The sequence below is a fragment of the Myxine glutinosa genome, chromosome 10, assembly GCF_964187855.1.
Source record: "Myxine glutinosa chromosome 10, kmMyxGlut1.1, whole genome shotgun sequence".
NCBI lineage: Eukaryota > Metazoa > Chordata > Myxini > Myxiniformes > Myxinidae > Myxine > Myxine glutinosa.
The window spans coordinates 42769185-42797170 of record NC_136270.1 but is presented as its reverse complement, the minus strand read 5'-3'; the positions used below and the strand labels follow the sequence as shown (position 1 = coordinate 42797170).

The 27986-nt window shown below is 47.7% G+C and overlaps 1 protein-coding gene across 1 annotated transcript; it reads right to left on the bottom strand.

Annotated features, from left to right (window-relative positions):
* Window positions 1–1458: 1458 nt before the first annotated feature.
* Window positions 1459–18603, bottom strand: SMIM13 (small integral membrane protein 13). Its single transcript, XM_068127543.2, has 3 exons — window positions 18248–18603; window positions 6465–6587; window positions 1459–2394 (listed from the first exon to the last, which is right to left on the bottom strand). The coding sequence occupies exons 2-3, from the start codon at window positions 6544–6546 to the stop codon at window positions 2225–2227; spliced, it is 252 nt and encodes an 83-aa protein (XP_067983644.1). The 5' UTR covers window positions 6547–6587; window positions 18248–18603; the 3' UTR covers window positions 1459–2224.
* Window positions 18604–27986: the final 9383 nt, after the last annotated feature.

The following is a 27986-nucleotide window of genomic DNA, read 5'->3' as shown; positions in this document are numbered from 1 at the left end:
TGGAACATGTCTTTCAATCCTGACAAATCTCACACTCTTACGATGTCTCTCCGAAAAGACCGACTGGACAACCCTCCCATCCACTTTCTGAATAATCCTCTCCAAGAAGTTCTGTCACTCAAGATTTTGGGTCTCACTATCTGCCATGATCTTTCCTGGGAAAACCACATTTCAAATCTGGCCTCCAAAGCCAGTCACCGACTGGGCATCCTCCGTCGTGCGGTCCTTCCTTGGCACACCTGAGCTCCTCACCACATACAAGGCTTTCATCCGCAGCTCAATGGAATACTGCTCTCCCCTCTGGGCTGGTGCTCCTGCCTCACACCTAGCTCGTCTTCACGCTGTTGAAACCAAAGCGTTCAGAATCATTGGAATCTCCCGCGCTGAAGCTAACTCCAAGGGCCTTTCACTCACTCACCGCAGGCAGGTTGGTGGTCTTTCCGTCTTCTACCGACTCCTCTCTGGCCTTGCCCCCCCCCCAGCTCTCTCTGGGCTCTGTCCCCCAAATATTCCTACAGGTCGCACAAGATCTGCCTGCAACCCTCTTATGGTTAAACTGCCAAAATCAAGACTCTCTGCTCACCTTCATTCCTCTTTTCTCCCGCCTCTGGAACAAACTCCCTCACTCTCTTCAATCCCACTCCACCCTCCAGGTCTTTAAAACAGCTGTTCACCATCATCTCTTATCTTCCCCCATCCAAAACCTTGATCTTTTCTACCCCCGCTAATTTCACCCCAAATCCACTTTTTTGAAATACCAACTTCTGTCCTGGAAGTCCTTGGTGTCCTTGTGTTTTATACTTCTCCTCCTCCCCCCCCCCCCCCCCCCCCTCCTCTTCCCCTCAAGCCCTCTCCCTCCGACACATCTCCCTGCTCTCAAATGTTGTGTTTGTGTGCTTCCCCTTCTCTCCCCATCTTGTCTTCCGCTCCCTCTTTTTATATATTTTGTTTGTCTGTTTGATTTGTTTGTGAAATAAATGTTAGCTCTTTCACGAGCCTCGATTCTGTATCCCCCCCCCCCCCCCCCCAAAAAAAAATTTGATTAATCAAAAAACAAAAAATACCGTTTTTGACAAAGGACTTGCTCACTGTTGTGCCGAAATTTCAGCTTCCTCACTCAAAGGATGGCTGAGATATCGCCCGGACAAACAAGCAAGAAAGAAAACAAACAAACAAGAAAACAACCAGAGTGAAAACTGAGTACTCCCTTTCAGCGTGCGTCACTGCCGAGCCCCCTTCGGTGCCCGGCAATGACGATTTGCAATGCCTGGAGATGGCATAGGAAAGGTGCGGTGTACAATAACAAAAAATGTCTACAAGATCCTAGAGAAAAGTCATGAGGAGAATTCCAAATGCCAGGCGGTTGCGAAGAAAAGTCCAAGCAGAAAACAGGATTAAATTAGCAACATGTAAAAAATTCACATCAATGAAATGACTAAAATAAACAATTAATGGGTATACAAATCCACAAAACTTTATTGCTTTTCCGACACAGGAAAGACATGCGAGGTGCAACATCTCGGCCTAAATATCTCGACGTTTGTTCAGAATGGCACAAGTTCTATCCTGTAAACATGAGGAAAGCCAAACATAGATTACACAATAGTCGATTCAAAGAAAACAAACAGCCATGCTGGGGCACTGAAATGTATTACCGTACTACAAACTAGTCATAGTCATGTCACATGCTCATATCTATTAGTATTACTACAAACTAGCCATAGTCGTCTCACATGCTTCAAGCCATGGTGTATTTACAGTTAAACTTTGAAAGTTTAAACAAAGTTACAGTCCTACTTTGAAAAGTTTAAGCTGCTTTAAATAGCAAACGCTGTCTGCAATATGCAAGGACATTAGAGTCAAGCACAATCAGTTTTGAAATGTCTGCTTTTGGCAGGTTCAAGGATATACTCAGGTAAGGTACAAATAGCCATTGGTAACTCAAGTTGGTGAAGTAACCCTGAGGGGGGAAAAAGGCTCAACCACGTATTAGTGGGTTGGTTGGTTGGTTGGTTGGTTGGTTGGTTTCTGTTCAAGTTTGATCGATTGCATAATGAAACAAAACAAAACAAAAAAGGCTGCCACTGAGAGGAACTTCTGGCATCGTGTGGGATTGAAGCAGAAATAGACTTCCGGCAACATTTCATTGTTAACTGTGCATCAAATGGCCAATGAGACCAGCGGCGTGGGTCAGCGGCAAGGCCGACTGCTGTGCCGCAAAGACTCAGGTGGAGACGCGAGGAGACTGCCGAGTCCGCCTTCTCGCCGGCCTCTCGCTACTTGGCTCCACGATGGGTTGGACCGGTTCCTCTGGCATTTGGGCACCGCGGTCGCCAACAAGCTCTCGGAGAAAGCGAAACTTTGAAAGGAAACACCGCCAAACCACGTACCAGCCTGTTTAGATGTCCAAGACAAAAATAGAGGACATACGTGTATTAAACATGAACATTGTACAAACAGGCTAATACAGACGCGCGAAAAGGGTTGGCGTCAGGAAGAGCATCCGGCCATAAAAACATTGCCTCAAAAAGAGAACCATGACAATTACAACTACATATGGGCAGGGTACAGCCCGAAGTACCCCGTGGGGGACCCCACTCCCTCTCGTCAAAACTCAAGGTGGCGAACCCGATCGAAGAAATCATTCCATTTATGACGACGAAACGTCTGATGCCCGACGTGGAGATCGGTTTCTGAAGTTTGGGACATGGAATGTAGGGACAATGACAGGGAAATCAGGAGAAGTGGTGGAAGTATTGGTCAGAAGAAGAGTGGACATATGTTGTGTGCAGGAGACGAGATGGAAGGGAAGTGGTGTGAGAATGGTGAAGGGTAGGCAGGGACAGAAATACAGGTTTATGTGGCAAGGGTGCCTGGAGGGCGTGAATGGTGTTGGTGTCCTGTTTTCTGAGGAGTTTGTAGACAGTGTGGTGAGTGTGACTAGAGTGAGTGACAGGTTGATGATGGTGAAAATGATGATTGGAAAGCTCTTGGTGAACGTCATCTCGGGATATGCTCCGCAGGTTGGTCGGAGTGATGAAGAGAAGGACAAGTTCTGGTGTGCAATAGAGAAGCTGATGGAAAACGTGAAAGATGAGGAAGTTGTTGTGGTAGGAGGAGACCTAAATGGACATGTGGGAAGGAGTATGGACGGTTTTGAGGGAGTTCATGGGGGTTACGGATATGGTGTGAGAAATGGAGAAGGTGAAAGGATTTTGGAGTTTGCTGATGGAGCTGATTTGTTGATTTGTAATACTTAGTTCCAGAAAGAGGATAATAAGCTTGTTACATGCACGTCAGGTGTGTCAACAACAACCGTTGACGACCTGCTGGTGCGTAGGCGAGATAGGCGGCACCTCCCGGACACAAAGGCGATCCCGGGGGAGGAGGCTGTTTCACAGCACCACTTGGTTGTCTGCGACATAAGGGTGAAAGGTGCGAGGAGAGCTTGGCGGGTGAAGTACCAACCGAGAATGAAGGTGTGGAGGTTGAAAGAGGTGACAGTGAGGGAGGCATTAAAAGAGAGGCTGAGTATGGTAGAGGATGATGTGGTTGAGCTTGAAAGTGGTTGGATGTCAATGAAAGATAGTCTTTTGGGAGCCGTTGGTGAGGTATGTGGATGGACAAAAGGACCACCGAGGCACTCGGAAACATGGTGGTGGGATGATGAAGTTGGAAAGAAGATTAACGAGAAGAGGAATAGGTTCAAGGAGTGGCAGAAGGCGAAGGGTATGGGGGCAGAAAAGGCAGAGCATGAAAGTTATAAGGCAGCCAAGAAGGCTGCTAAGAAAGAGGTAGCAAAGGCGCAGGAGGCATGGAGGAAAATGTTCGGAGAACGCTTGGATTTGGAAGGTGGTCAAAGAGCGGTATTCAGGATTGCAAAGCAGATAACGAAAGAGAGGTGTGATGTGATGGGGGTGAGTTGCTTGAAGGATGAAGTGGGACAAATCGTTGTGGACCCAGATGGAATTAAAGGAAGATGGAAGAGATATATGGAAATACTGTTGAATGCAGAGAATGAATGTGATGGCAACACAGAGAGTAACCCAGTTTTTGGACCGGCAGAGAAGTTAACCGAGAAGGAAGTTGAGGAAGCGATGAAATCAATGAAGAGTAGAAAAGCGGGAGGGCCGACGGGAGTGGTGGGAGATATGTTGAAGGCAGCAGGAAGTTGGGGTGTGAAGAGAATGACAGAGATCTGTAATATGGTGGTGAAAGAAGGCCGCATTCCAGTGGATTGGGAATTGAGTAGCCTCGTCCCTCTATACAAGGGGAAAGGTGACCCTCTGGACTGTGGCTCGTATCAAGCGATAAAGTTATTGGAGCATGGAATGAGGGTATTGGAAAGGGTGTTGGAGAGGAGGACAAGGAAGAAAGTGAAGATTGACAAAATGCAGTTTGGATTTGTGCCAGGAAGAGGAACGACAGACGCGCTTTTTATTGTGAGGCAGTTGCAGGACAAGTACATGGAGAAGAGGAAGAAGTTGTTTCTTGGGTTTGTTGATCTGGAGAAAGCATTCGATAGGGTTCCACGTGAAGTAGTGACATGGGCATTGAGGAAGTTAGGAGTGGAGGAATAGTTGATCGGAGTAGTGATGGCAATGTACAAAAGAGCGCGCACAGCTGTAAGGACTAAGGACGGGAACAGTGGTGAGTTTGAGGTGAAGGTGGAAGGGCATCAGGGGTCGGTACTAAGTCCGCTACTATTTGTAGCTGTGATGGAAGTGCTGGCTCGGAACGTAAAGGAGGGTTTACCGTGGGAGTTGTTTTATGCAGATGATCTGGTGTTGATTGCAGAAAGTATGGATGGACTGAAGGAGAAAATGAACAGGTGGAAGGAATGTATGGAGACAAAAGGTCTGAAGGTGAATATCGGAAAAACGAAGGTTTTCGGGAAGTGGCCGTGTGCTGTGTGCAGGAAGGGTGTCGGAGTGAATTCCATTCAATGTACAATGTGCGCTGAGTGGGTTCATCAAAAATGTAGTGGTTTGAGAGGGTCATTAACCAGTGTGGCAGCTACATTCAAGATTAAGGTGTGCACAGAGGGAGCTGCAGATGGAGGATGAGTTGGATCCTGGAGACGGCGTGAAGCTGGAAGGTGTGAAAACATTGTTACCTAGGAGACATGCTGAATGGAGAAGGTGGATCAGACTCGGCAAGGGTTGCTGGAGTGAAATGTGCATGTAAGAAGTTTCGGGAACTGAGTGGCGTGCTGACTAGGAGGGGAGTGTCGTTAAGGCTGAAGGGAAAAGTGTATGCTGCATGTGTGAGAAGTGTTATGATTTATGGGAGCGAGACATGGGTAATGAACGTAGAGCAGCAACGAAGGTTGGAAAGGGTGGAAATGCGAATGGTTCGGTGGATGTGTGGAGTATCGTTGAGAGAGAGGAAGACAAATGATGAATTGTGAAAGATGATGGGAATAGAGCCTGTGATGGATGCTGTGAAGAGAAACAGGTTGAGATGGTTTGGTCATGTGTTGAGACAGGATGAAAGTGACTGGTTGAGAAGTGATGGAAATGAATGTAGAAGGAAGTAGAGGACGGGGAAGACCAAGAAAGACTTGGCTAAAGATGGTCGAAGAAGAAATGCGGGCAAGGGGGTTAACAAGGGGAGATGCAGAAAATAGGGCAAAATGGAGAAGATTGTCATGGGGACCGCAAGGCTAACCCCCGCTCTTGCAGGGAAAATGGCCTTAAAATGCCTGTTGTTGTTGTTGTTGTTGTATTGTACAAACAATCGAGCTGTGATGTCCTATGTGCAAGTTATGCAAAAGCCTGAACTCCAAGAAAGTTATCAAACTGAAAACCTCTCCTGACTGACATCATGTGTAAGGCCAAATGGTTACCGGTATTCAATTTTATTCCATTTATTCACAATTAAATTTAATATTTCCATTTAAAATACAGTGTACCATCTATTCATCCATAACATACCGTGTAAAAAGTATCTCCCACCTTACAATTACAATTACAGGGCTATAAACTTTCATCCTGGTGTTGCATCACTTCCCAGAGCATTCTGGGTACCAGCGACACCATCTTTACGACATCGCTTTTCTGTCTGCACTCAACAGGGCAATCAACGAGCAATTTCCTCCTCCCCATGGATGTAACTCTATGGTTTTTGTCCATGCTCTATCCTATAAATGCTGACCGTCAAGCAGGGAAGTGGAACATACCCTTTTTAAAGTTATTGGTATGACTCGGACAGGGTTTGAACCACAGACCTCCCAGATTCAGAGTGGACACTAACCATTACGCCACCAAGTCTGTTATAACCTACTTTAAAAAAAATAAGAATCACCCTCCCCTCTCCCCCCTCCCACCCCTCCCCCCCAAAAAAACTTTAACACCCAAAGTATAAAATACAATCTTTCACTTCTCCACACATGAAGCAGCAGCAAAAATGTCGCAAGTTAAAACAAAACCACATGTTCTGTCACATACTAAGAGGACACTCACCAAACACCATAAAGACAAGCACACAGGCAGAGGTACTGACGAGTACAAAGAGGGTAAGCAGAGCTCCTTCCCACATGCTCATCTGGCCTCCAGCCCCTTCCTCCAATCTTCTTCCCACACTTCCTGAAAAATAATGACAAACAAATCAGTCACTCGTGCAAAATGGTCAATGTTAGTTTAAAATAAATCTTCTTACTATAATTCACCAAATGTCTGTCTGTCCGTGTTCCCAGGTACCGTAAAAACGGCTGAATCGATCGCAACGAAATTTTGGGTGGGTAATTCTGGGACCCCCTGGAGTAAATTAGGCTATATTGTTTTCCCAATTTTCTAATTTTTCCAAACATGATGGAATAATATTTACCGATATGAACGGTGATGTGGCTCTTATTGAAATTCTACAAATACTGTTTAGAATTTGATGATTTGCGTGTGATATGATTTAACGGATGTTTATATAAATCGTTTAAAATAAAAAAGCCTTCAATTTCCCATATTTTGCCTTTTCATTTGGGCCTCACAATTGAAGCCCCGCCCATAGGGCAGGTGCCGTTGCTAGTATAATATTTTTTTTTTTTTTTTTTTAAGGACAAGGTGATCAATTACCATTTTGATTATGGGGCTGGAAGGATGGCCTGGACTAGAGGTACGCACACTCGCCTCTGATTTATCTAGCATGGGTTCGCGTCTTGGCCCAGATATAAACTGTCATCCTGGTGCTTCTCAGACAGGGCGATTCATCAATGGGTGTGCTCCCCCTCGGATAGACGTTAAACTGGGCGTCCCATTTGCCAGCATTAGTTGGTGGGGGATAAACGTCTCACGGTGTCTGGTGAAGAGTAAGCAAACTATTGCCAGCGCCATTAACAAATTACAAATTCAAGCTCACTTAGTGAAGTAGCCTGCGTCAGAGTGACGAGCCATCCAGGATTGAAACTGTTTCAGTAGAACTGACACACTATAACAACTATAACGTCACCCGGTAGAGCGCATACCTCCGCTGGTGAACAGTTTACCTTTTGTATCCCACTGATAGGCCGGATCTGGATTCGGACCTGATCCAAAATTTAATCGGCTTGTTCGTCACCAAACCAACTCATCCACCAAGTTTAGTCATAACTCGTCCACAACTCTTTTAAGTATCATGCCATCAATAGTTTTTGCTCCGATCTCCCAATGCAATGGTGAAGAATCACTTAAAAATAAATAATTATCATATCCAAATCCATAATCAGATCTTCACCAAAATCGAATCGATTCGTCTGTGTCACAAAATCCGCCCCACACCCCCAAGGGAAAAAATTCCATTGATACAGCAAATTGTCCATTTCATCAAGATTAAAATTGACAATCTTGATCAAAGCTCAGGTCAATAGGAAGAAAAGTGACGATTTTTAGATGAAAAATGATGCTTTTGGAAGGTTGACCTTTGACCTTTTGACCTCAAAAATAGTTAGTTTCCCTATTTAGTGACTCAATGTGCAAATGCTGTTCAATTTTCAAGTCAATCGGATGAAAATTGAGGATTTTTGAAACTTGGCCTATGTTGACCTTTTGGCCTATGTTGACCTCAAAAATACTTGGTGGTTGAATTCAGTGACCAGATATGCAAGTCCTCTTCAAATTTCAAGTCAATTGGATGAAAATTGAGGATGTTAGAAATTTGGCCTATGTTGACCTTTTGGCCGATGTTGACCTCAAAAATACTTGGTGGTTGAATTCAGTGACCAGATATGCAAGTCCTCTTCAAATTTCAAGTCAATTAGATGAAAATTGAGGATTTTAGAAATTTGGCTTATGTTGACCTTTTGGCCAATGTTGACATCAAAAATACTTGGTGGTTGAATTCAGTGACCAGATATGCAAGTCCTCTTCAAATTTCAAGTCAATTGGATGAAAATTGAGGATTTTAGAAATTTAGCAAATTTTGTGACCTTCGGCCTATGTTGACCTTTTGACCTTTTTACCCCAAAAACAATAGGCTTCTTGCTTTTGACCAACTCTACCATTTGGTAAAGTTTCGTGAAGATCGGTTGAAAATTGTGACCTGTAGGCCGGTGACAAACAAATTAGTATCAGCCAGACAGACAGACAGAACCACAAACGCAACCGACCAATATACTTGAAAAATCTTCGATTTTGCAAGTAACCAAGTAACAAACAGACAAACAGACAGACGTGAAAACATAACCTCCATCCACCTTTGGTGGCAGAAGTAATAATTAGTATCAGAAGAGGAAACTGACCCTGAAACAATCACCACGATGTTTGGCATGGTACAACGCAAATCTCAAAACCCATTTGTAATGCACCACGTGAAGAACATACAAAGACTACGTTGCCAATTTGAACAACACCACAAGTGCTCCAATCAGACCTTTTCTTCAGCTACGAGAAAACCATCATATTGTTACAGATCTGGTTTAGGGGGTAAAATGGGGAATAGAGTAGAATAGTTATTTCATAGTACATGTTAGAATAAGCACGATGTAATTGCTCTATGTTTAAGAGAATCTTCGTTTCACCCGCCCCAGTGTTTGTGTAAGCCCTCCTCCCATCCCCCACCCCAGTGTTTGTGTAAGCCCTCCTCCCACCCCCCACCCCAGTGTTTGTGTAAGCCCTCCTCCCATCCCCCGCCCCAGTGTGTGTAAGCCCTCCTCCCATCCCCCGCCCCAGTGTTTGTGTAAGCCCTCCTCCCATCCCCCGCCCCAGTGTTTGTGTAAGCCCTCCTCCCATCCCCCGCCCCAGTGTTTGTGTAAGCCCTCCTCCCATCCCCCACCCCAGTGTTTGTGTAAGCCCTCCTCCCATCCCCCGCCCCAGTGTTTGTGTAAGCCCTCCTCCCATCTCCCGCCCCAGTGTTTGTGTAAGCCCTCCTCCCATCCCCCGCCCCCACCCTTCCTACAATTTTAAAATGCACTTCGGGCTCTCTTTGGTTGGTGCCGTCCCTTGGCTTTCACTCCTTCCTTTGTAGCTGCGGTCATCCTTATTCAGGGTTGGTTTTTCCCTCTAGTTTGTGTGCTGCTCACACTGTAGACTTCCTGGCAGCTCAGGTTTGTGTTCCACAAGTCCCAGAGGGGAGGCCCGCAAGAGTACGCCTGAACAAGACCCCAACGGGCAGCTGAGGGTGATCATGGGAGAGCGAGCGCAAGCTGTGTCAAGGAGTGAAGCACAGTTCAGGTTTTTTCTCCGTCTCGTGTTCCACCCCCGGCAAAATGATTAAGGCCATATTTAAGCAGACGTGGTTCTCGAGATCGCTGGGGTTATTTATAATTAATTTGTCACAGTATGATGGCCACTGTCACGGCTGTGTTACTCTTCCTCCTCTTTCCTTCCTTAAAATAAAATCCCGTTTAATGATAACCTGTGTGTGGTCATAAGGGAGTGGGTTCCATAGCACTTAATAAATTGGCATAAAAATCCGTTAGATGGGCAATTTGGATTCGCACTAAAGCGCTTTAAAAGCGGATCGCCGATGGGTTCACTCAGTCAGTCTTGGCGGCAGATTCGCCATGGTTCGTGTGTTCCAAAATGCCAGTTAACACCAAATGAACCTAGCGGACGTGGAGATCTTTTTGTCCCATAAACGTCCAGGTGGCGCAAGCCGTCGTTGAAGATGCATAAGTGACCGTAACAATATGCAACGTTATATTACCAGTAAGGACACAATTTGAAGTGCTGGGGGTTCATCAATGAGTGCTGGGAAGTGTATTAAGCAAAAATAAAAACTTTGAAATTTTTGAAAAATATATTTGATTTAAAAATCACTATCATATGGTATGAGCCTGGTGTTGGCTTAGCGATTAGGGTGCTGGCTTGGGATCTGAGGATCCTGGGTTCGAATCCCGGTCGATCGCTGAATTAACAACAGGGGGTTGACTCAGCCTGTCATCCTTCCAAGGTCCGCAAATTGAGTACCAGTTCACTGGTAATTCCCTGTGCGTCACAAGAGGGGACCAACAGGGTTGGCGGCAGGAAGGGCATCCGGCCATAAAATAAAACAGGCATTTTAAGGCCATTTTCCCTGCTGGAGCTGGGGTTAGCCTTGCGGTCCCCATGACAATCTTCTCCATTTTACCAGATTTTCTGCATCTCCCCTTGTTAACCCCGTTGCCCGCATTTCTTCTTCGACCATCTTTAGCCAAGTCTTTCTCGGTCTTCCCCGTCCTCTACTTCCTTCTACATTCATTTCCATCACTCTTCTCAACCAGTCACTTTCATCCTTCCTCAACACTTGACCAAACCATAAAATATTGCTTCAAAAAGGGGACCACAGTGCCTGAAAAAGGCCAACCCCTGCTCTGTGGGGAAAAATGGCCTCTAAAGGTGGTTCTTATCATATTGCATCACATTACATGGAAGGTAATATGAATTGATCCTCGACCCAATTACTTAGTGGGTGTAGTGTAGTTTTAGTTTCCCACAAAAAAACTAGACCGAGGACCACCGGGTACCTTATGAAAGTGACTTATCTTATGCACCATATCGCATAGTTATTACCTTACGCAAATATGGCATAACTATGACCCCCCTTCCCCCCCCCCCCCCCCAATGTATATTTTCTGCTCCTACATCCCCTACCTCCCTCCTCTCCATCATTTTCACAATTTACGCAAAACGAGGGCGGCGAAGAAGCTTTGCAATTTAGGGGTAAAGCAATATAGCAGGGTTCTAATTTTTTGGTGACAAAGTAGAATGCTTGGTTATTTGTTTCAGTAAATTCGACTGATGTGATTTATTTATTAAATATATTATAAAACTATTTTCCGTTTCAGATTGAGCGTTTCAAATATAGCCTCTGAGAAAATTACATATTTTTAAAAAATTGAGCATCGGAGATGATAAATTGATAAATTGAGGGATAAAATTCTCAACCAAAGAAGGTTCCAATGCAACAGAAATTCGTCGTCACATGGTGGGAGTGTGTGGCATAGATGCCGCTTAATATGCCACCATAACAAGGTGGGCCAAGGAGTTCAAGCCTGGGTGTGAGAGCCTTGAGGATTACTCAGTCAGGACAGCCTTCAGATGCCACTGACTGTACGTAGCCAGGCTTGAGAACTAGATGATGGAGGATCAACGTATCAAGGTCGAATAAATAAGCCTGAGGTGAGGTTGAAATTTCACATGGAAGTGTTGTGACCATCATCCATGAGCATTTGGGAAAGTCCAAGGTTTCTGCAATATGGGTTCCTCAAAACCTCAGCAGTTAACATCGACACCGGAGGACGGCCTCTAGTCATGAGCTCCTTGACCTGTGTGAAGCCAATTCTGCCAACTTTATTTTCCGTCTGGTGACTGGATTCATCACTGGAACCCCAATAGTCAGGGCCCTTATAGTGTGGTATGAAGTGTAATCCCGTGCGATTTGCGTGCTAAAATTGATTTTTTTGCATTGTTGGATTAATTCGAGGTCAAAATATTGAAAAATAATGGGGTTCAAATTTTCCGACCCCCGGACCCCCTTTTATGGGGTGTTTTGTTTCCAGTGACCCCCGGGACTGACCATGCGACTTTCTCCCCTAACAACTGAGAGATTTTATCGATCTCGGGGTCGTTAGAGAGGTTTTCGATGACGCTAAATCCATTTATGATACTTTCGAAGCGACCGGAAGTGGCGATCCCAGATTTCCGTTCACCAAAGATGCTAAGGTCAAGGTCATTTCAATTGTAGCAATAAACATAGGCATGTAATACCTCTTTTTTATGGTTTTCAGGCACAGGAAGACGTTTGGTGCAGTTATTTTTGCGATCTAGATGCCCTGTCGCGAGATAAGGACAAAAAAAAAATTAGGAAAATGCTCAAGGCTTTTTTGTGTTTGTTTTTCAGAAAGAAGGCTGACAGAGACTAGTACAAAACCATCTAGAGGTCATGTCTGAGAAGAACAGCGTGTGCATCATCTGCAATGAGGGAGCTACATCAAAGAAGAGACTGATAAACAATCCTGATATGATTGGCGAACTTATTTATTGTGCTAACGAGCGACTGTCTTTGGGTCAGGGTGATATTAAGCGACTTACAGATCGGTTAGCTAGCTTAGGTGAATCTGAACGGAAATCAGTATGGTATCATAGCGAATGTCGAAAACCCATCGTCAACACAAGCATGATTGAACGGCTAAGGGTTAAACGAGTCCGGTTTGATTCTCCTACATGCCCTGCGCGTGGGCCTGGACGACCTTCCAGTGTGGCTGACTCTACCCGACCTAAAATAACAAAAACCATCCCGAAGGAAAAGGTGTGTCTGTTCTCGTCATGTAGCTTTTGTTCTAATAACATATCAGAACCTCTCCATCGCGTTTACTCTGACAAGATGGGTGAAAACTTCCTCGAGATAAAGCTCAAGACTCAGGATGACCGCATCAGAACTTGCGTGTCCGAGTTAGAAGACGCTGGGGATGCCTCTGCTCTTGAAAAATACTATCATAGGAAATGTTTACGATACGCGCAGCGCACTTTAACGCGAAAAGATCATAGTATTACCCAGCTTATTGGCTCTCTATGTGATGAACAGTTGCTTCTCTCCGTCCAAAATACTCTAACTGCGGACGATCTTACTCTGAACATGGCTGAAGTGAATGGTGCATATTTGTCCATTTTGAAGAGGTATAATGTAGAGATCAATCAGACAACCAACTACCGCAAGCATTTGAAAAAGCTCATTACTGAACGGCTTCCGAATATCCAGTTCGTCCAATCAGTACGCAAAAATGAGCCCGACAACCTCGTTCTTTCACTGGCGGTTAGGAAGGCCATGCAACTGAGGTCTGCACAGCTGGATAACGACGACACAGTTGGCAACTTGAAGAACATGGCAAACATTCTAAGGGAAGAGATAATGCAGCATCGAAGCTGGTCGTTCAGGGGAATGTTTGAAGACTTTGAGAATCCTCCACTTCTCCAGTTCTTCCTCACTCATCTCCGATTTGGCCGTCATGTTCTCAAAGTTTCTGAAATGCGCAATGCACAAGTGGACAAAACTGTTGATGTTGCTTGCCAGTTTCTCGTCCAGAATACTCGAACCGATCGCCAGGTAAAGCATCAGCCAAAACAAAACGAAATCTTTCAGCAAACTGCCCAGACGCCCCTCTCAATAGGCTTGCCGCTCACCATTCATTCCAGAGTTCGTGACAAAAACCTCGTCAATAACCTATCAGAAGTTTACATTGGGAGCGACTACCAGACTACCAGAGGCTCCTTGATCTCGAAAAGCGCATAGAGCAAGGCGTTCTTCAGCGAATGAAGGAGGCTGGTGGATTTTATCTGCCTGATTTCATCAAGAAGGGATTGAACATCTGGTTCGCTGTTGATAACATCGACCTCTTAGAAGACACACCAACTGGACAGAACACATTCCATGGCACAGTGATCGTGATCAACCAGCGAGCAGAAGATGGCGAGCCCATCAACCAATCCCAGAGAAACTTCTCGCACCGGCACCACTCGCGTTCGAAGTCAAGTACCTGCAAGAGCCAATCATTAAACCTAAACCAATTCGATTTGAGGTCTACCATCTAGAAAAGCGGAGGAGTAAGATTTCCAAAGACTTCACTCACACCTGGGTGCTTGCCAACTACTACGGTACTGATGACAGAGGTGGTGAAAAGCTAAATGACCAACGTGTGGAGAATATAGAGCAGCAAGAGACTGAAGAACTGCAAGGTCAGACCGCAGGTCAAAACCCCAGATATTCCGACGATCCTATTCTTTCAGTGACAAAACGAATCCTTAAAGGTAAGGAGTTAGCAAAGGAAGAAGTTATGCCAACATGGGGTGCCACTAAATCTCTTCTGTCATCACGCTCATGTCAGAGTCTGAGCCCGACTAACACAGAAGTGATCGCTCCGCTATTCAAGACTTCTCCAACGGATTACTCGACCCTCTATACTGTTCTGATGTTGACTCAGGGCATTTCTGCTTTTGTGGTTGGTCCTGAGAGAAGAACCCTCATAACGCTCGATCTTGATCTTTACAGCCGCGCCCTCAAGATTCAGCAGTCAGTGAATAACACCAACTGGATTCTCCGAGCGGGCGTTTTGCATATTGCGTTTGCTGCCCTGCACGCTCTTGGCAAAACAATCGACGGAAGTGGCATTGACACGTGTGCGATTGAAAGCGGCACATACACTTCTGCAGGTCTTCGTGGGGTCTATGGTGGCAAGGCATACAAGCGAGGAGTTGAGTACCACATCACGACTAGCCTGGCGGTCATGATGATGAAGTTTGACGCCATTTTCTCTGATCATCCACCTGAACCACTTCGTGACCAATGCGTTGCTCTCAAGAAAGCTCTCCACGGCCGTAGCCAAGACATGGTTGATATCTACAACGACATCCGGTCCTCATACCCAGAAAATCCCCATGAGAAAGAAGATGACAACATCGGCGAGCTCGCTCAATTTCTCAACCAGTACCTCGAGCAAGTGGAAAGTCTTTTGCATCTCATAGGTGCCTGCCGTTCAGCTGACTGGGGAGGTTACTTGGCTGCCTTAGAGAACCTCATCAAGTATTTCTTCGCGCGCGATCTCCTGAATTATGCTCGCCTAATGCCAGTCCATCTTGCACAAATGAATGCTCTGGAAGAGGATGATCCAGTTACGTGGGAGGCCCTGAAATCAGGAGACTTCGTTGTGGCAAAATCAGACGTTCCCTTCACTCATCTTTTCACCGACCAGGCCCTGGAGCAAGAGATCAAAGGGTTGAAGCGTCACGGCGGGATGGTTGGATTGAGCCAAGACGAAGCTGCCCTAGACCGACTTCTTACTACCACACCTCACCTCGCTCGTATAGTGAAGCAGTATCTCAACAGTTTCCCTCAAGCCTCTAAATCTACTGAGCGAAGTGAACATTACCAGCTTTCGGGACAAGTTGCAGCGAGATCGAGAGAAAACGCTCTGAAGATCCGTCACTCCATCGAATTGCATTGCGCGGGCAATCCGTTTACAGTAAAGCCTGCTTTGAAGAGCCTTGAGCATTTTACCAATTTTTTTTTGTCCTTATCTCGCGACAGGGCATCTAGATCGCAAAAATAACTGCACCAAACGTCTTCCTGTGCCTGAAAACCATAAAAAAGAGGTATTACATGCCTAAGTTTATTGCTACAATTGAAATGACCTTGACCTTAGCATCTTTGGTGAACGGAAATCTGGGATCGCCACTTCCGGTCGCTTCGAAAGTATCATAAATGGATTTAGTGTCATCGAAAACCTCTCTAACGACCCCGAGATCAATAAAATCTCTCAGTTGTTAGGGGAGAAAGTCGCATGGTCAGTCCCGGGGGTCACTGGAAACAAAACACCCCTTACCGCTTGAGGGAGCGGAAGGGGGTCCAGGGGTCGGAAAATTTGAACCCCATTATTTTCGAATAAATTGACCTAAAATCAATCCAACAAAGCAAAAAAATCAATTTTAGCACGCAAATCGCACGGGAGCTGTTTTTCATGACACCTCATACCACACACTATTAGGGATATTTTGGGGCCATTTGGTTCAAATTATTCCAAAAGCACCAAATTTGACCCAGATGTTGCCCATGCCATACTCTTTCGATTTTTGACAGGCGCCAAGACGGGCGCCCCCCCCCCCTCCCTCCCCCGGGGGCCCCATATTGGCGAAATACTAAATGGCCGCCACCCGGATTAGAGGAAAATCAGTTAAATAACCAAAAGGGTTGGAATCATGTATGATACCACTTTTCAGGGGTTTTCGAGGTCGAGGAATCCAATTATGATGTTATTTTGATGATTCGAGGTCAAGGTCAACCCTCAAGGTCATCTTAAAGGTCATTTTTGAGTCAAACATGTCGGTTTTTTTTTTTGGTTTTTTTGTGTTTTTTTTGTATACTGAATCGAGGCTCGTGAAAGAGCTAACATTTATTTCACAAACAAATCAACCAGACAAACAAAATATACAAAAGAGGGAGCGGAAGCCAAGATGGGGAGAGAAGGGGAAGCACACAACCACAACATTTGAGAGCAGGGAGAAGTGTGGGAGGGAGAGGGCTTGGGGGCAGGAGGCGTGGGAAGGGGAGGGGGGGGGGGGGGGAAGAGGTATAAAACACATGGGGACCGAAATTAGCGGGGGTAGAAAAGATCAAGGTTTTGGATGGGGGAGGATAAGAGATGGTGGTGAACAGCTGTTTTAAAGACCTGGAGGGTAGAGTGGGATTGAAGAGAGTGAGGGAGTTTGTTCCAGAGGCGGGAGAAAAGAGGAATGAAGGAGTTTTGAGTCTTGATTTGTGAGCGACTTGACAGTTTTGTGACTTGACAAGTGAGCAGAGTCTTGATTTTGGCAGTTTAACCATAAGAGGGTTGCAGGCAGATCTTGTGCGACCTGTAGGAATATTTGGGGGAATATTTGGGGGTTTTTGAGTTTTTTGTCAAGATTTACGCGAGGTTCACCATTTTATGTTTCTGGGTTGGGTAATCGAACTCTGACCTTATTTTTGACAATTAGAGGAAATATTTACATGTCTATTTCCTAATTTTCAGGCATATGCAGTTCATCAGTCTAATTACAAAGGTACGGATTTTGATGTTTTATGAACTGTATGCCATATCCTTGTGTTTAATTTTTGTGCGATCATGATCCGGGTTCATGTATACATGATTGTGTACATGTCATAAATATGACGTCATAGGTCATGTGACCTGGCGGCCATATTGGATTTTATGAAAACCTTAAAAATGGATCCCTGCCTTCATTTTTCGATCGATTCATTTTGAACTTTGACCACTTATAGTACGCCATGTGATTGGATGCATATCCTAATTATGACGTCATAGGTCAGGTGACATGGCGGGATGGACCGGTATGGTCCCCGGATCATACCGCCCTTGGCGCCCGTCAAAAATTGAAAGAGTATGGCATGGGCAACATCTGCGCCAAATTTGATGCTTTTGGAAGAATTTGAACCAAAATATCCCTAAGGGCCCTGACTACAAGTTAAAGATGGAATCCATTCAATGGAAGCACACAAATTCTCCAACCCACAACAAGTTTAGAACTCAACCATCTGCCGGCCTCCGTTTTCTAGGACGCTAAAGGGATTCTGCCGATTGGCTACCTGCCACATAAAACAACGATCACCAGTAACTAATACCAGGAATGTTGACTGGAGGTGTGCTCCCGCTCCAGGACAATGCACCGGTCCCCAAATCCCATGTTGCACACGTGTCTATTCACACTGGTGGCTTCGAGCAACCCAACCACCCTCCATATAGTCCTAATCTGACCCAAAGTGACTCATTTCTGTTTCAAAACCTGAAGTCCCAGCTCCGAAAGCACCGTTTTCAATATGAGGTCCTGAAGGAGGCGAGCGAGGCAGGGACTGAGGAGCAGTCCGAAGACTTTTATACGACCGAATTCGTGAGTTTGAAGGACAAGTGGAGTAAGTCTCGTGGATTGAAGTGAAGGAGGCCTGGACTATATTGAAAAATAAAATGTGACTTGTGGTTCTGCTTTTCCATTATATACACCCGGTTCGAAAAACTTGTTGACTGCCCCGTATATGGTACCACATCCCAAGCACGTGAGTACGTAATAAATAAACCGCGCTGAAAGTCTTAATGACGAACTTGATCGATCCTCGGTATTGATTAAAACTTTCACCAAAATCAAAGCGCCGGTAAAATTTAAAGGAATACAATAACAAAGGGGTAAAACCAAGTACCTTTACCTTTACCAGTTTACAGTCAGTACCTGCTACGTGAGGTTCCACACAGTATTATGTGCAGTTAAATAAAAACAAAATACCACAAAACACACTCGCACTGTCCGCTCAATACCTCACGGATAACGTTTGCACACACTCTGTAAGGACTCGGATCGGGTTGTGCCGAGTTACACAGCATTCCTCAGCAGGACTCGCTTCTGCCGCTGATCCGGTCCCGATTCTCCTCAGCAGGACTCGCTTCTGCCGCTGATCCGATCCTGATTCTCCTCAGCAAGACTCGCTTGCGCCGCTGATCCGATCCTGATTCTCCTCAGCAGGACTCGCTTCTGCCGCTGATCCGATCCTGATTCTCCTCAGCAGGACTCGCTTCTGCCGCTGATCCGATCCTGATTCTCCTCAGCAGGACTCGCTTCTGTCGCTGATCCGGTCCCGATTCTCCTCAGCAGGATCCGGTGTCCGGTCCCGATTCTCCTCAGCAAAAGAAGGGATATATTCAGCCAATAGCGGGAAAACCAAAATCAGCTTCATTTTTCCCTTTGTTTTAGTAGTTTAAAAGAATATTTCACGCGTTTACCTCAGTAATCTATATTTTGAACATTTTTTGGTTTCTTTAACTAACGGGAACACAGCCGGGTTCGAAAGGAAGCAGAAACAACGTAATACACCCTCAGTAAATGTAACATGATAAATGATTATCATGCTTTTACTAACATCGAATTGATGAAGTAATCGCGCTTGAACAATGTAAAGAGTTGTACAGACCGATTGATGAAAATACAATTTGATCAGGACCGATGTTTGTTCGAATCCAGGAGCAGCCTGAAGGAGGTTCAAATAAATAAATAAATAAACCGAAAGGTAGTCGTGATTTGCGAGAATAATCGGCTTTGTTGTAATATTATTCTATACATCGTATCGTTTCATCTCAACATAAGCCTTACGGTAATGTTTTAATTTGTGAAACGATGTTCAAATTGGCTTTTATTGTTCAGAGTTGTAAATTCCGACGTTGGCTCTGTAAGGGTTAATATTTACTTTTTCTTTTTTTTAAAATATGCATTAATATATAAAACTGAAACAATATATCATAAAATAAATAGAAGCCAATAACGTGACTAATTTTTTTCAGGCTTCAGTTGTGCGGTGGTCTCGGCCGCCATCTTGCCACGCCCAAAACGCCGGCCGCCATCTTGCCATGCCCAAAACGCTAAACGCCCAATGAATCACCACGACGCAAACAAGATTCACGACTCGCTCGTACTAACGATTAATACCGCCTATTCTGATACTTCTCGGTGAAAACGAAGTTCAGCAGAACGTATAATGTTTGTTATTCATTTCATCATGATGCTTCAATTAAAGTTCATTTTGTATTTCGCACAGGACCCCGTCTGTCATGTATGCAGTGCAAATGTTCATCGTTGTATCCCTACACCGGGACCGGGTTGTATCCCTACGCCAGAGCTCGGATGGCGTTGCTGTGAATCGGGCCTTGATTGGCAGAGTGAATAAACGCGTACGACAATTGATCGCAGTTTGTCGAGATACTTTACATGGCGACGAAGGTAAACATCTAGACCATGACATCTTTCGGCCATATCGATGAATTCGACCCTCATGAGGGGGATTTTGACACGTATTCTGAGCGTTTGTCTTTCTACTTCGAGGCGAACGGCATTGCGACCGAAGGCCTGATGAAGGCCGTCTTCCTGTCCGTTTGCGGAGGTGAGACGTTCACACTCGTTAAAAACCTGATTCGGCCTCGGACAATCCAGGAGCTCACGTATGCAGAGCTCAAGGCCGCTTTGAAGGAACATTGCAACCCATCTCCTTCAGTCATCCTGTGTCGGTTTAATTTTTACATGTGCAGACAGCAGCAAGGTCAGTCGATCGCAGACTTCATTGCACACCTCAAAAAACTGTCACATCTGTGTGAGTTTGGGGACACGATTGATGACATGCTTCGTGATTTGCTGGTGGTTGGCATGTCCGATGACCGCACTCGTAGACGCCTGCTTGCTGAGAGAAGACTGACGTTCCAAAATGCCAGAGACACCGCAATTTCCATGGAAAGTGCTGAACGCAACGCTACAAGCATCGGTGCCACTCGCTCATCTGGTACCAGCCCTGCTGTGAATCGGTTGGATCATGTTCAGCCACAACGTTGGAACAAGGCTCCTCGTCAGAAGCCAGTGCAGTCTCAAACCCACAACAACTGTTTTCGGTGCAACGGAAAGCACCCTCCGGAGACGTGTCGGTTCAAAGATGCCACCTGCCATTTCTGTTCGAAAACTGGCCATATTGCTCCAGCTTGCATCACTCGCAAATCGGGAAAAGGAAAAGCTGCTGACAAGATTCATCAGTTTATCGGTTCGGAGGAACCCGAGCTTGACCAGGTGAGCTCTGTTTCCGACAACTCAGAATCGTATGACCTGCTTCATATTGATTCTCACCATAGGCGGGACCCTCTTCTTGCCAATGTTGTCGTCAACAATCGACCATTGCAAATGGAGGTCGACACTGGTGCGGCCGTCTCGCTCATCAGCCATGCTGTTTTCACAAACCTGTGGAGTGATGCTGACCGACCCCATCTGAAACCTACTACCTATGGACTCTCCACCTATACAGGTGAGAAGATTGTTCCCTGCGGTACATGTGATGTCACGGTGGGCTACGATAACCGTGAGTTTCACCTACCCCTGATCGTCATTCCTGGAAAGGGCCCTTCCTTACTCGGCAGGAACTGGTTGAGCATAATTCGACTGAAGTGGGAAAGCATTCATCAACTCCGGGCAGCCAATGTTTCTCCTACCGCAGCATACACACTCAAAAATGTGCTGGATACGTACCCGGATGTCTTCAAGGATGAGCTTGGAACCTTGAAAGGACATACGGCTAAACTCAGGGTTGACCGGGATGCCAATCCTATATTTTGCAGGGCTCGCCCAGTCCCTTTCGCCCTGCGTGAGCGGATTGACAAGGAACTGGATCATCTTGAAAATCTGGGGATCATCGAGCAAATCCAGTATGCCGAATGGGCGGCGCCCATCGTTCCAGTCATAAAATCGGACCAGTCCATCCGCATATGTGGAGATTATAAAATGACCGTGAACAGGTGTTCTTCATTGGATAAATATCCAATCCCGAGGATCGAAGACCTCTATGCTCGTCTCACGGGAGGCAAGACTTTTACGAAACTCGATCTCAAATCCGCCTATCTACAGCTCTGCTTGGACGAGAATTCGAAACAGTATCTTACCATCAACACGCATCGTGGGTTGTATAGGTACCACCGACTTAGTTTTGGAGTGAAATCTGCACCTGGAATTTATCAGCGTGTCATGGACAGTTTGTTTGCCGCCGAACGCAACGTCGTTTGTTACCAGGATGATATTCTGGTTACTGGTCGTACGGACGCGGAACATCTACAGAACCTGGAGAGAGTTCTGAAGAAGATTTCGGACTCCGGCCTACGTTTGCGTCGAGACAAGTGCAAGTTTATGGTGCCATCAGTCACGTACCTGGGTCATACGATTGATGCCGAGGGTCTACACCCGACAGATGAGAAAGTCCGAGCTATCAAGGATGCTCCTTCTCCACGAGATGTGACCGAATTGAAGTCATACCTCGGTTTGCTTCAGTTCTATGGTCGTTACATCCCGAATGTGACCGACGTTTTGGGCCCCCTTTATCGGCTTTTGAGGAAAGGAGTCTCCTGGAGCTGGGGGTCTAGTGAACAATCAGCATTCCAGACCTCTAAGGATCTGCTCAAATCGTCCAATGTTCTCGTTCATTTTGATCCAGAGAAGGATCTTGTGCTGACATGCGATGCCTGTCGGTATGGAGTGGGGAGTGTATTATCGCACGTGATGCCTGATGGTACAGAAAGACCGGTTGCATTTGCATCCAGAACGTTGACCCCGGCAGAGAAAAACTATTCCCAACTTGACAAGGAAGGATTGGGAATCGTTTTCGGCGTTGGCAAATTTCGCCAGTACCTTCTTGGACATCATTTCACGATTCGCACTGATCACAAGCCGCTGATCAGTCTGTTTGGTCCAACTAAGGCGACATCTGACACACTACCGCCCAGGATCATCCGCTGGTCCCTGTTTCTCGCTGCTTATGACTACACCATATGTTATAAGCCCGGTTCGTCTATCACAAATGCAGATGCCATGAGTCGGTTACCCCTTCCAGAATCCGTTGATGATTCGCCTACACCAGGATCCATTATCGCACTGATGGATCATCTGGAAGATTGTGCTGTCGATTCTGGCCAGATCCGCACTCATACTCGACGAGACCCCGTTCTGTCCAGAACTGTCCAGGCTGTACAGCTTGGATGGCATTTGCTACCTGAGGGTGACCCAGATTTTGCGGCTTTTAAAGCACGTAAAAACGAACTCAGCGTGGAAAATGGTTGCCTACTCTGGGGATGTCGTGTCGTGATCCCGAAAAATCTGCGTTCCAGGGTCATGGATGAAATCCATGACTGTCACCCCGGGATTGTGAAGATGAAGTCACTCGCCAGAAACTATGTGTGGTGGCCGAATCTTGATGCTGATATCGAACATCATGTTCGACATTGTTACCCCTGCCAGAGCACCCGGAATACACCTGCGAAAGCGCCACTGCATCCCTGGGAATGGCCCAGCGAACCGTGGCATCGCCTACATCTCGATTATGCCGGGCCTATTAACGGCAGCATGATTCTAATAATTACGGACGCGCACACAAAATGGATTGATGCCTATGTGACGCGTGGTACTACGTCAGCCATTGTCATCGAAAGACTCAGACGCTGTTTCGCCACTCATGGTCTGCCCAGGATGATCGTGAGTGATAACGGTTCGTGTTTTTCCAGTACCGAGTTTGCCAAGTTCACACGTCGGAACGGCATCAAACATAAGTTTGTCAGCCCACATCACCAGGCTTCAAATGGCTTGGCCGAACGATCCGTGGGAATCATCAAATCCGGATTGCAGAAACTTCAGGAGGGAACCCTGGAAACAAAGCTGTCTCGTCTCCTGTTCAAATACCGCATCACGCCACAATCAACAACCGGTGCAGCTCCGTCTGAGTTATTGATGAAACGACACTTGAGATCGACACTTGACAATCTCAAACCAGACATATCATCAAATGTTTATCAGAGCCAGCTTAATCAAAAGTTGGTGCACGATAAGACGTCCAACAGTCGATGTATCAACATTGGAGATCCAGTGTTTGCCCGAAATTTTGGTGCAGGTGCGACGTGGCTACCGGGAGACATCATCGAGAAGCCAGGTCCACTGTCCAGTGTGATTTGCCTGCAGGACGGCCGCAAAATTCGTCGACATCAGGACCACATAACCTACCGTCACTGTGAGTCGATGGAGCCTGTAGCATCGTCACAGTCAGGACAACAGTTCGACCCGCCACTGCCGGAGATCGTCGTGGCCGCTCCAGCCAGCTCGGATGCCCCGAAAACCTCTGCAAACGCTACACCCTTCGTGGAGACCAAAGGAATCACCTCGGACTCTGTATCCACTGGTACACCGCGACCCAAAGGAATCACCTCGGACTCTGTATCCACTGGTACACCGCGACGCTCAATGCGTGAGAGAAAAGCACCCGACCGGTTGAATCTTTGAAGATGTTTTTTTTCACGTTGACACATGTTCTATTTTCACGTATTTTCATTATTCTCATAACCGTTTGCACACATATTTTCACATGTTTTGGAAATGTTGCTTTTGAAATGTCAATTCTGGAAATCTAGCACGTATATTGCTCTTGGTAATTTTGGACTTAAAGGGGAGGATGTCATGTATGCAGTGCAAATGTTCATCGTTGTATCCCTACACCGGGACCGGGTTGTATCCCTACGCCAGAGCTCGGATGGCGCTGCTGTGAATCGGGCCTTGATTGGCAGAGTGAATAAACGCGTACGACAATTGATCGCAGTTTGTCGAGATACTTTACACCGTCCACAAGCAACGAAATCGCCATTGAATTACACGACTCGCAAGAAACATGAGCCGGAGTATGTAATTCCTCCCTTATGCAAGCTCAGCCTGCGAGGCTCTGATTTCGACGGTCCCTGATGCTAGACAACAAAGGGTTAATAACGAAAGTAGCTGATCCCAAGGTCCCGACATATGTCTTTCATGTTCTTATTTAGTATGTACTGTACACAATACATACAGGATGTTTCAAAAAGAGTGATACAACTTTAAACGTTTATTTAAAAAGAAACGGGACCCTGAGGAACGTAAACCAAACATTTCTTGAAAGCTTATGATATGGTATTTTCTATCACTGATTGCTATTGCAGTAACGTCTCTGCTCGACTTGGTGAGAGCCCGAGGTCTGAAATTGGCATTTACGCAAAATCCTTGAAATTTACGTTCTCAATGTGTGTCCCACCGCGGTTCAGACAGGCATTGATCCCGACTCCAAAGCTATATATATATATATATATATGTACATATACACACACTAGGAAGAGTACCCAGCGTTGCCAGGCAACACATAGTCGCTTTGTGCCGGAAAAGTGAAGAGGGTGGGGGAGAGGAGGAAAGAGGCGAGGCGAGGGGGGGGAGGAGGGGAATTAAGACCCCAAGCTGAGCGACCTGACTGCAGGCTGACCAAAGGTAAGCCTGTTAGCACAAATCATCTTCAAAAACACTCCCAAGCACCCAGTTTGAATTCATGCAATCCATTGGAGGTCCAGGTGTATGCATGCAAATGTTTGGGGGCGCTAGGTTTCATGGTTTTGGAGTTATGGAAAGATGGAAACACACTTACACTGCCTTTTATTATATATATATGGTATATATATATATATATATATATATATATATATATATATATATATATATATATATATATATATATATATATATATATATATATGTGGCGGGCACAAGGGGTAATAATTCCGCGCACCAGTGGGTGGCGCGAGCGCCCAGGCGGGGACCGATGGTACATGCCCCGCCCTTCGACCGATCGGCCACGCCCGGGGACTAGGCGTGGCCTCGGCACATATATGCGGGCTCTAAGCTCGAGCCCGCTCAGTGCTGCAGTTCGAGCTTTCGAAATAAAGACTCTTTTGGTTTTAACAAATGCGTTGTGGCCTACCTCGTTGGCAAGCAAGTTGTGTGCGCAGCACCACACTTCACTGGTGACCCCGATTGGTTCAGCCGTTGCTGACCACCGAACGCACCATGGCCAACAACGCCGTCGCAGTAAAACTCCCAGAGTTTTGGGAAGCACAGGCCGATGTGTGGTTCGTGTAGGCCAAAGCGCAATTTCAGCTTCGAGGCATAACGGCGGACGAGACCCATTACTACCACGTGGTCGCCGCCCAAGGGGCCCGGCACTGCCGCCTGAGTCGTGTCCATCCTGCGGCACCGCCGGTCGACCACAAGTACGGGGCGCTCAAACGTCTCCTCATCGCCACACGTTCGGCCTCACGGAGATCGAACGGGCCGACCGCCTCCTGGACCTTCCCAAACTCGGCGACACACGACCATCCCTGCGGATGGATTTTATGCTGTCGCTGCTGGGTGACCAAGCCCCGGATTTCTTATTCTGGGCGCGTTTGCTACGCCAGCTACCTCTACAGGTACGCCTCGCGCTGGCCGGTTCCGAAATAAAGGAACCCCGTGCCCTGGCCGTCGAGGCCGACAAGTTTTTGGCGGCTTGGGACACGCGGTCGAGTTACGGTGCTGCCGTCGTGGATCCCGGGGCAGAGGCCACAGCGTCCCTCATGGCCGCTGCCGCTCCCCGCCCACCACCACTGCCGCCGAGAAAACCGCGGCCGCCGCGGCTGCCGCCGCCCCCGCCGCCGCAAGCCTGGTGCTATTTCCACGCCAGGTTCGGCCACAAGGCTAGGACGTGTCGCCCGCCATGCTCTTTTCACAAGTCGGGAAATGACCAGGCCGGCGCTCATTAGCGGCCCTGAGCGTCGGCCATTCCGGCAGCCTCCTGTTCATTACGGACACCTTGTACAGGCGCCGTTTCCTCTGCGATACAGGGGTACAGGTAAGCGTCATCCCCGCCTCCACGTCCGACAAGCGAACCGCGGGCCGGGGCCCCGCATTGCTTGCCGCCAACGGTACACCCATCCGCACATTCGGGAAGTGCTGCCTCTCCCTGCGGTTCGGAAGGCAGCGCTTTCAATGGTCGTTCGTGACCGCCAGCGTGCCAATGGCATTGCTTGGTGCGGACTTCCTATGTGCGAATGGGTTGTTGGTCGACGTGAAGCGCAGACGGCTCATCCAGGCCGAAACCTTTAGCTCGCTCGCTTGTTCGCTGAGCGGCTCGTTGAGCGGCTCACTAAGCGGCTCACTGAGCGGCTTGCCAAGCGGCTTGCTGGAAGGTTCCATCCCGGCGAGTTCAGTTTGCACGCTTCCGGTAGCGGCCGACTTTACCTGCCTCCTCGCCAGTTTCCCGGCCCTCACGTGGCCCACCTTCTCAGCGGTGGCCGTTAAACACGGGGTGGAGCACCACATCCCCACGGTCGGGCAGCCAGTCTATGCCCGGGCACGCCGACTCGAGCCCATGAAGCTCGCGGTGGCGAAAGCGGAGTTCGCCACGCTGGAGCAGCTGGGGATCGTGCGGCGCTCCAACAGCGCTTGGGCTTCTCCGCTGCACATCGTGCCGAAGCCCGGCGGGGGATGGCGGCCATGCGGGGACTACCGCCGGCTCAACGATGCCACCACCCCCGACCGCTACCCGGTCCCACACATTCAGGACTTTTCTGCCCGGTTGGCCAACACGACCGTGTTTTCTAAGGTGGACCTCATCCGGGGCTACCATCAGGTCCCCGTCCAACCGGACGACGTCCCGAAGACGGCCGTCATCACCCCTTTCGGCCTCTTTGAATTCCTACGGATGCCCTTCGGGTTGAAGAATGCGGCTCAGGCGTTCCAGCGGCTTATGGATAGCGTCTTGCGCGACTTACCTTTCCTGTTTGTCTACCTGGACGACATCCTAGTCACGAGCGCGTCCCGGGAGGAGCACCTGCTCCACCTCCGCACGCTTTCCGAACGCCTGGGCCAGCATGGCCTAATCATCAACCCCGTCAAGTGCCGTTTCGGCGTCGCCACCATCGACTTCTTGGGGCACCGCATCACCGAGCACGGAGCCGTCCCTTTACCGGCCAAGGTGGAGGCGGTCAGGGATTTCCCGTGGCCCCGCACGATCAAGGGGCTCCAGGAGTTCCTGGGCATGGTAAACTTTTACCACCGCTTCGTGCCCCACGTCGCCCAGCTCCTCCGCCCCTTGCACGAGGCCATTCGGGGCAAGCCGGGCAAAGGTGACATCGCATGGTCGGAGCCGATGGCCGTGGCATTCGCGGGCGCAAAGCTGGCTCTGGCCGACGCCACCATGCTGGCGCACCCGGCACCCGATGCACCGATCGCCCTCACCACCGACGCGTCGGACTACGCGGTGGGCGCGGTGCACGATCAATGGGTGCGTGGTGCTTGGCAACTGCGAGTTTTTCAGCCGGCAGCTTCGCCCGCACGAACGCCGGTACAGCACCTTCGACCGCGAGTTGCTCGGGCTCCACCTGGCGGTCTGACACTTCCGCCATCTGCTGGAGGGCCGCCCGTTCACGGCCTTCGTTGACCACAAGCCCCTTGTGTTCGAGATGGCCAAGGTCGCCGAGCCATTGTCGGCACGGCAGCAGCGCCACCTCTCTGCCGTGTCCGAGTACACGACGGACATCCATCACATGGCGGGTAAGGATAAGCCGGTGGCGAATTGCCTTTCCCGGTCCGTCGTGCACGCGGTCCACCTCGGGGTCGACTATGCCCGGATGGCGGAGGCCCAGACCGCCGACCCTGGCATCCAGGCCT

Excerpts from the sequence above, each read along its gene's own strand:
- SMIM13 (XM_068127543.2), bottom strand. The coding sequence starts at position 6,546 with ATGAGCATGTGGGAAGGAGCTCTGCTTACCCTCTTTGTACTCGTCAGT. Across the intron at positions 2,395-6,464 it reads GCTTGTCTTTATGGTGTTTG|GCTGGTACGTGGTTTGGCGG; the intron begins GTGAGTGTCCTC and ends ACATCTAAACAG.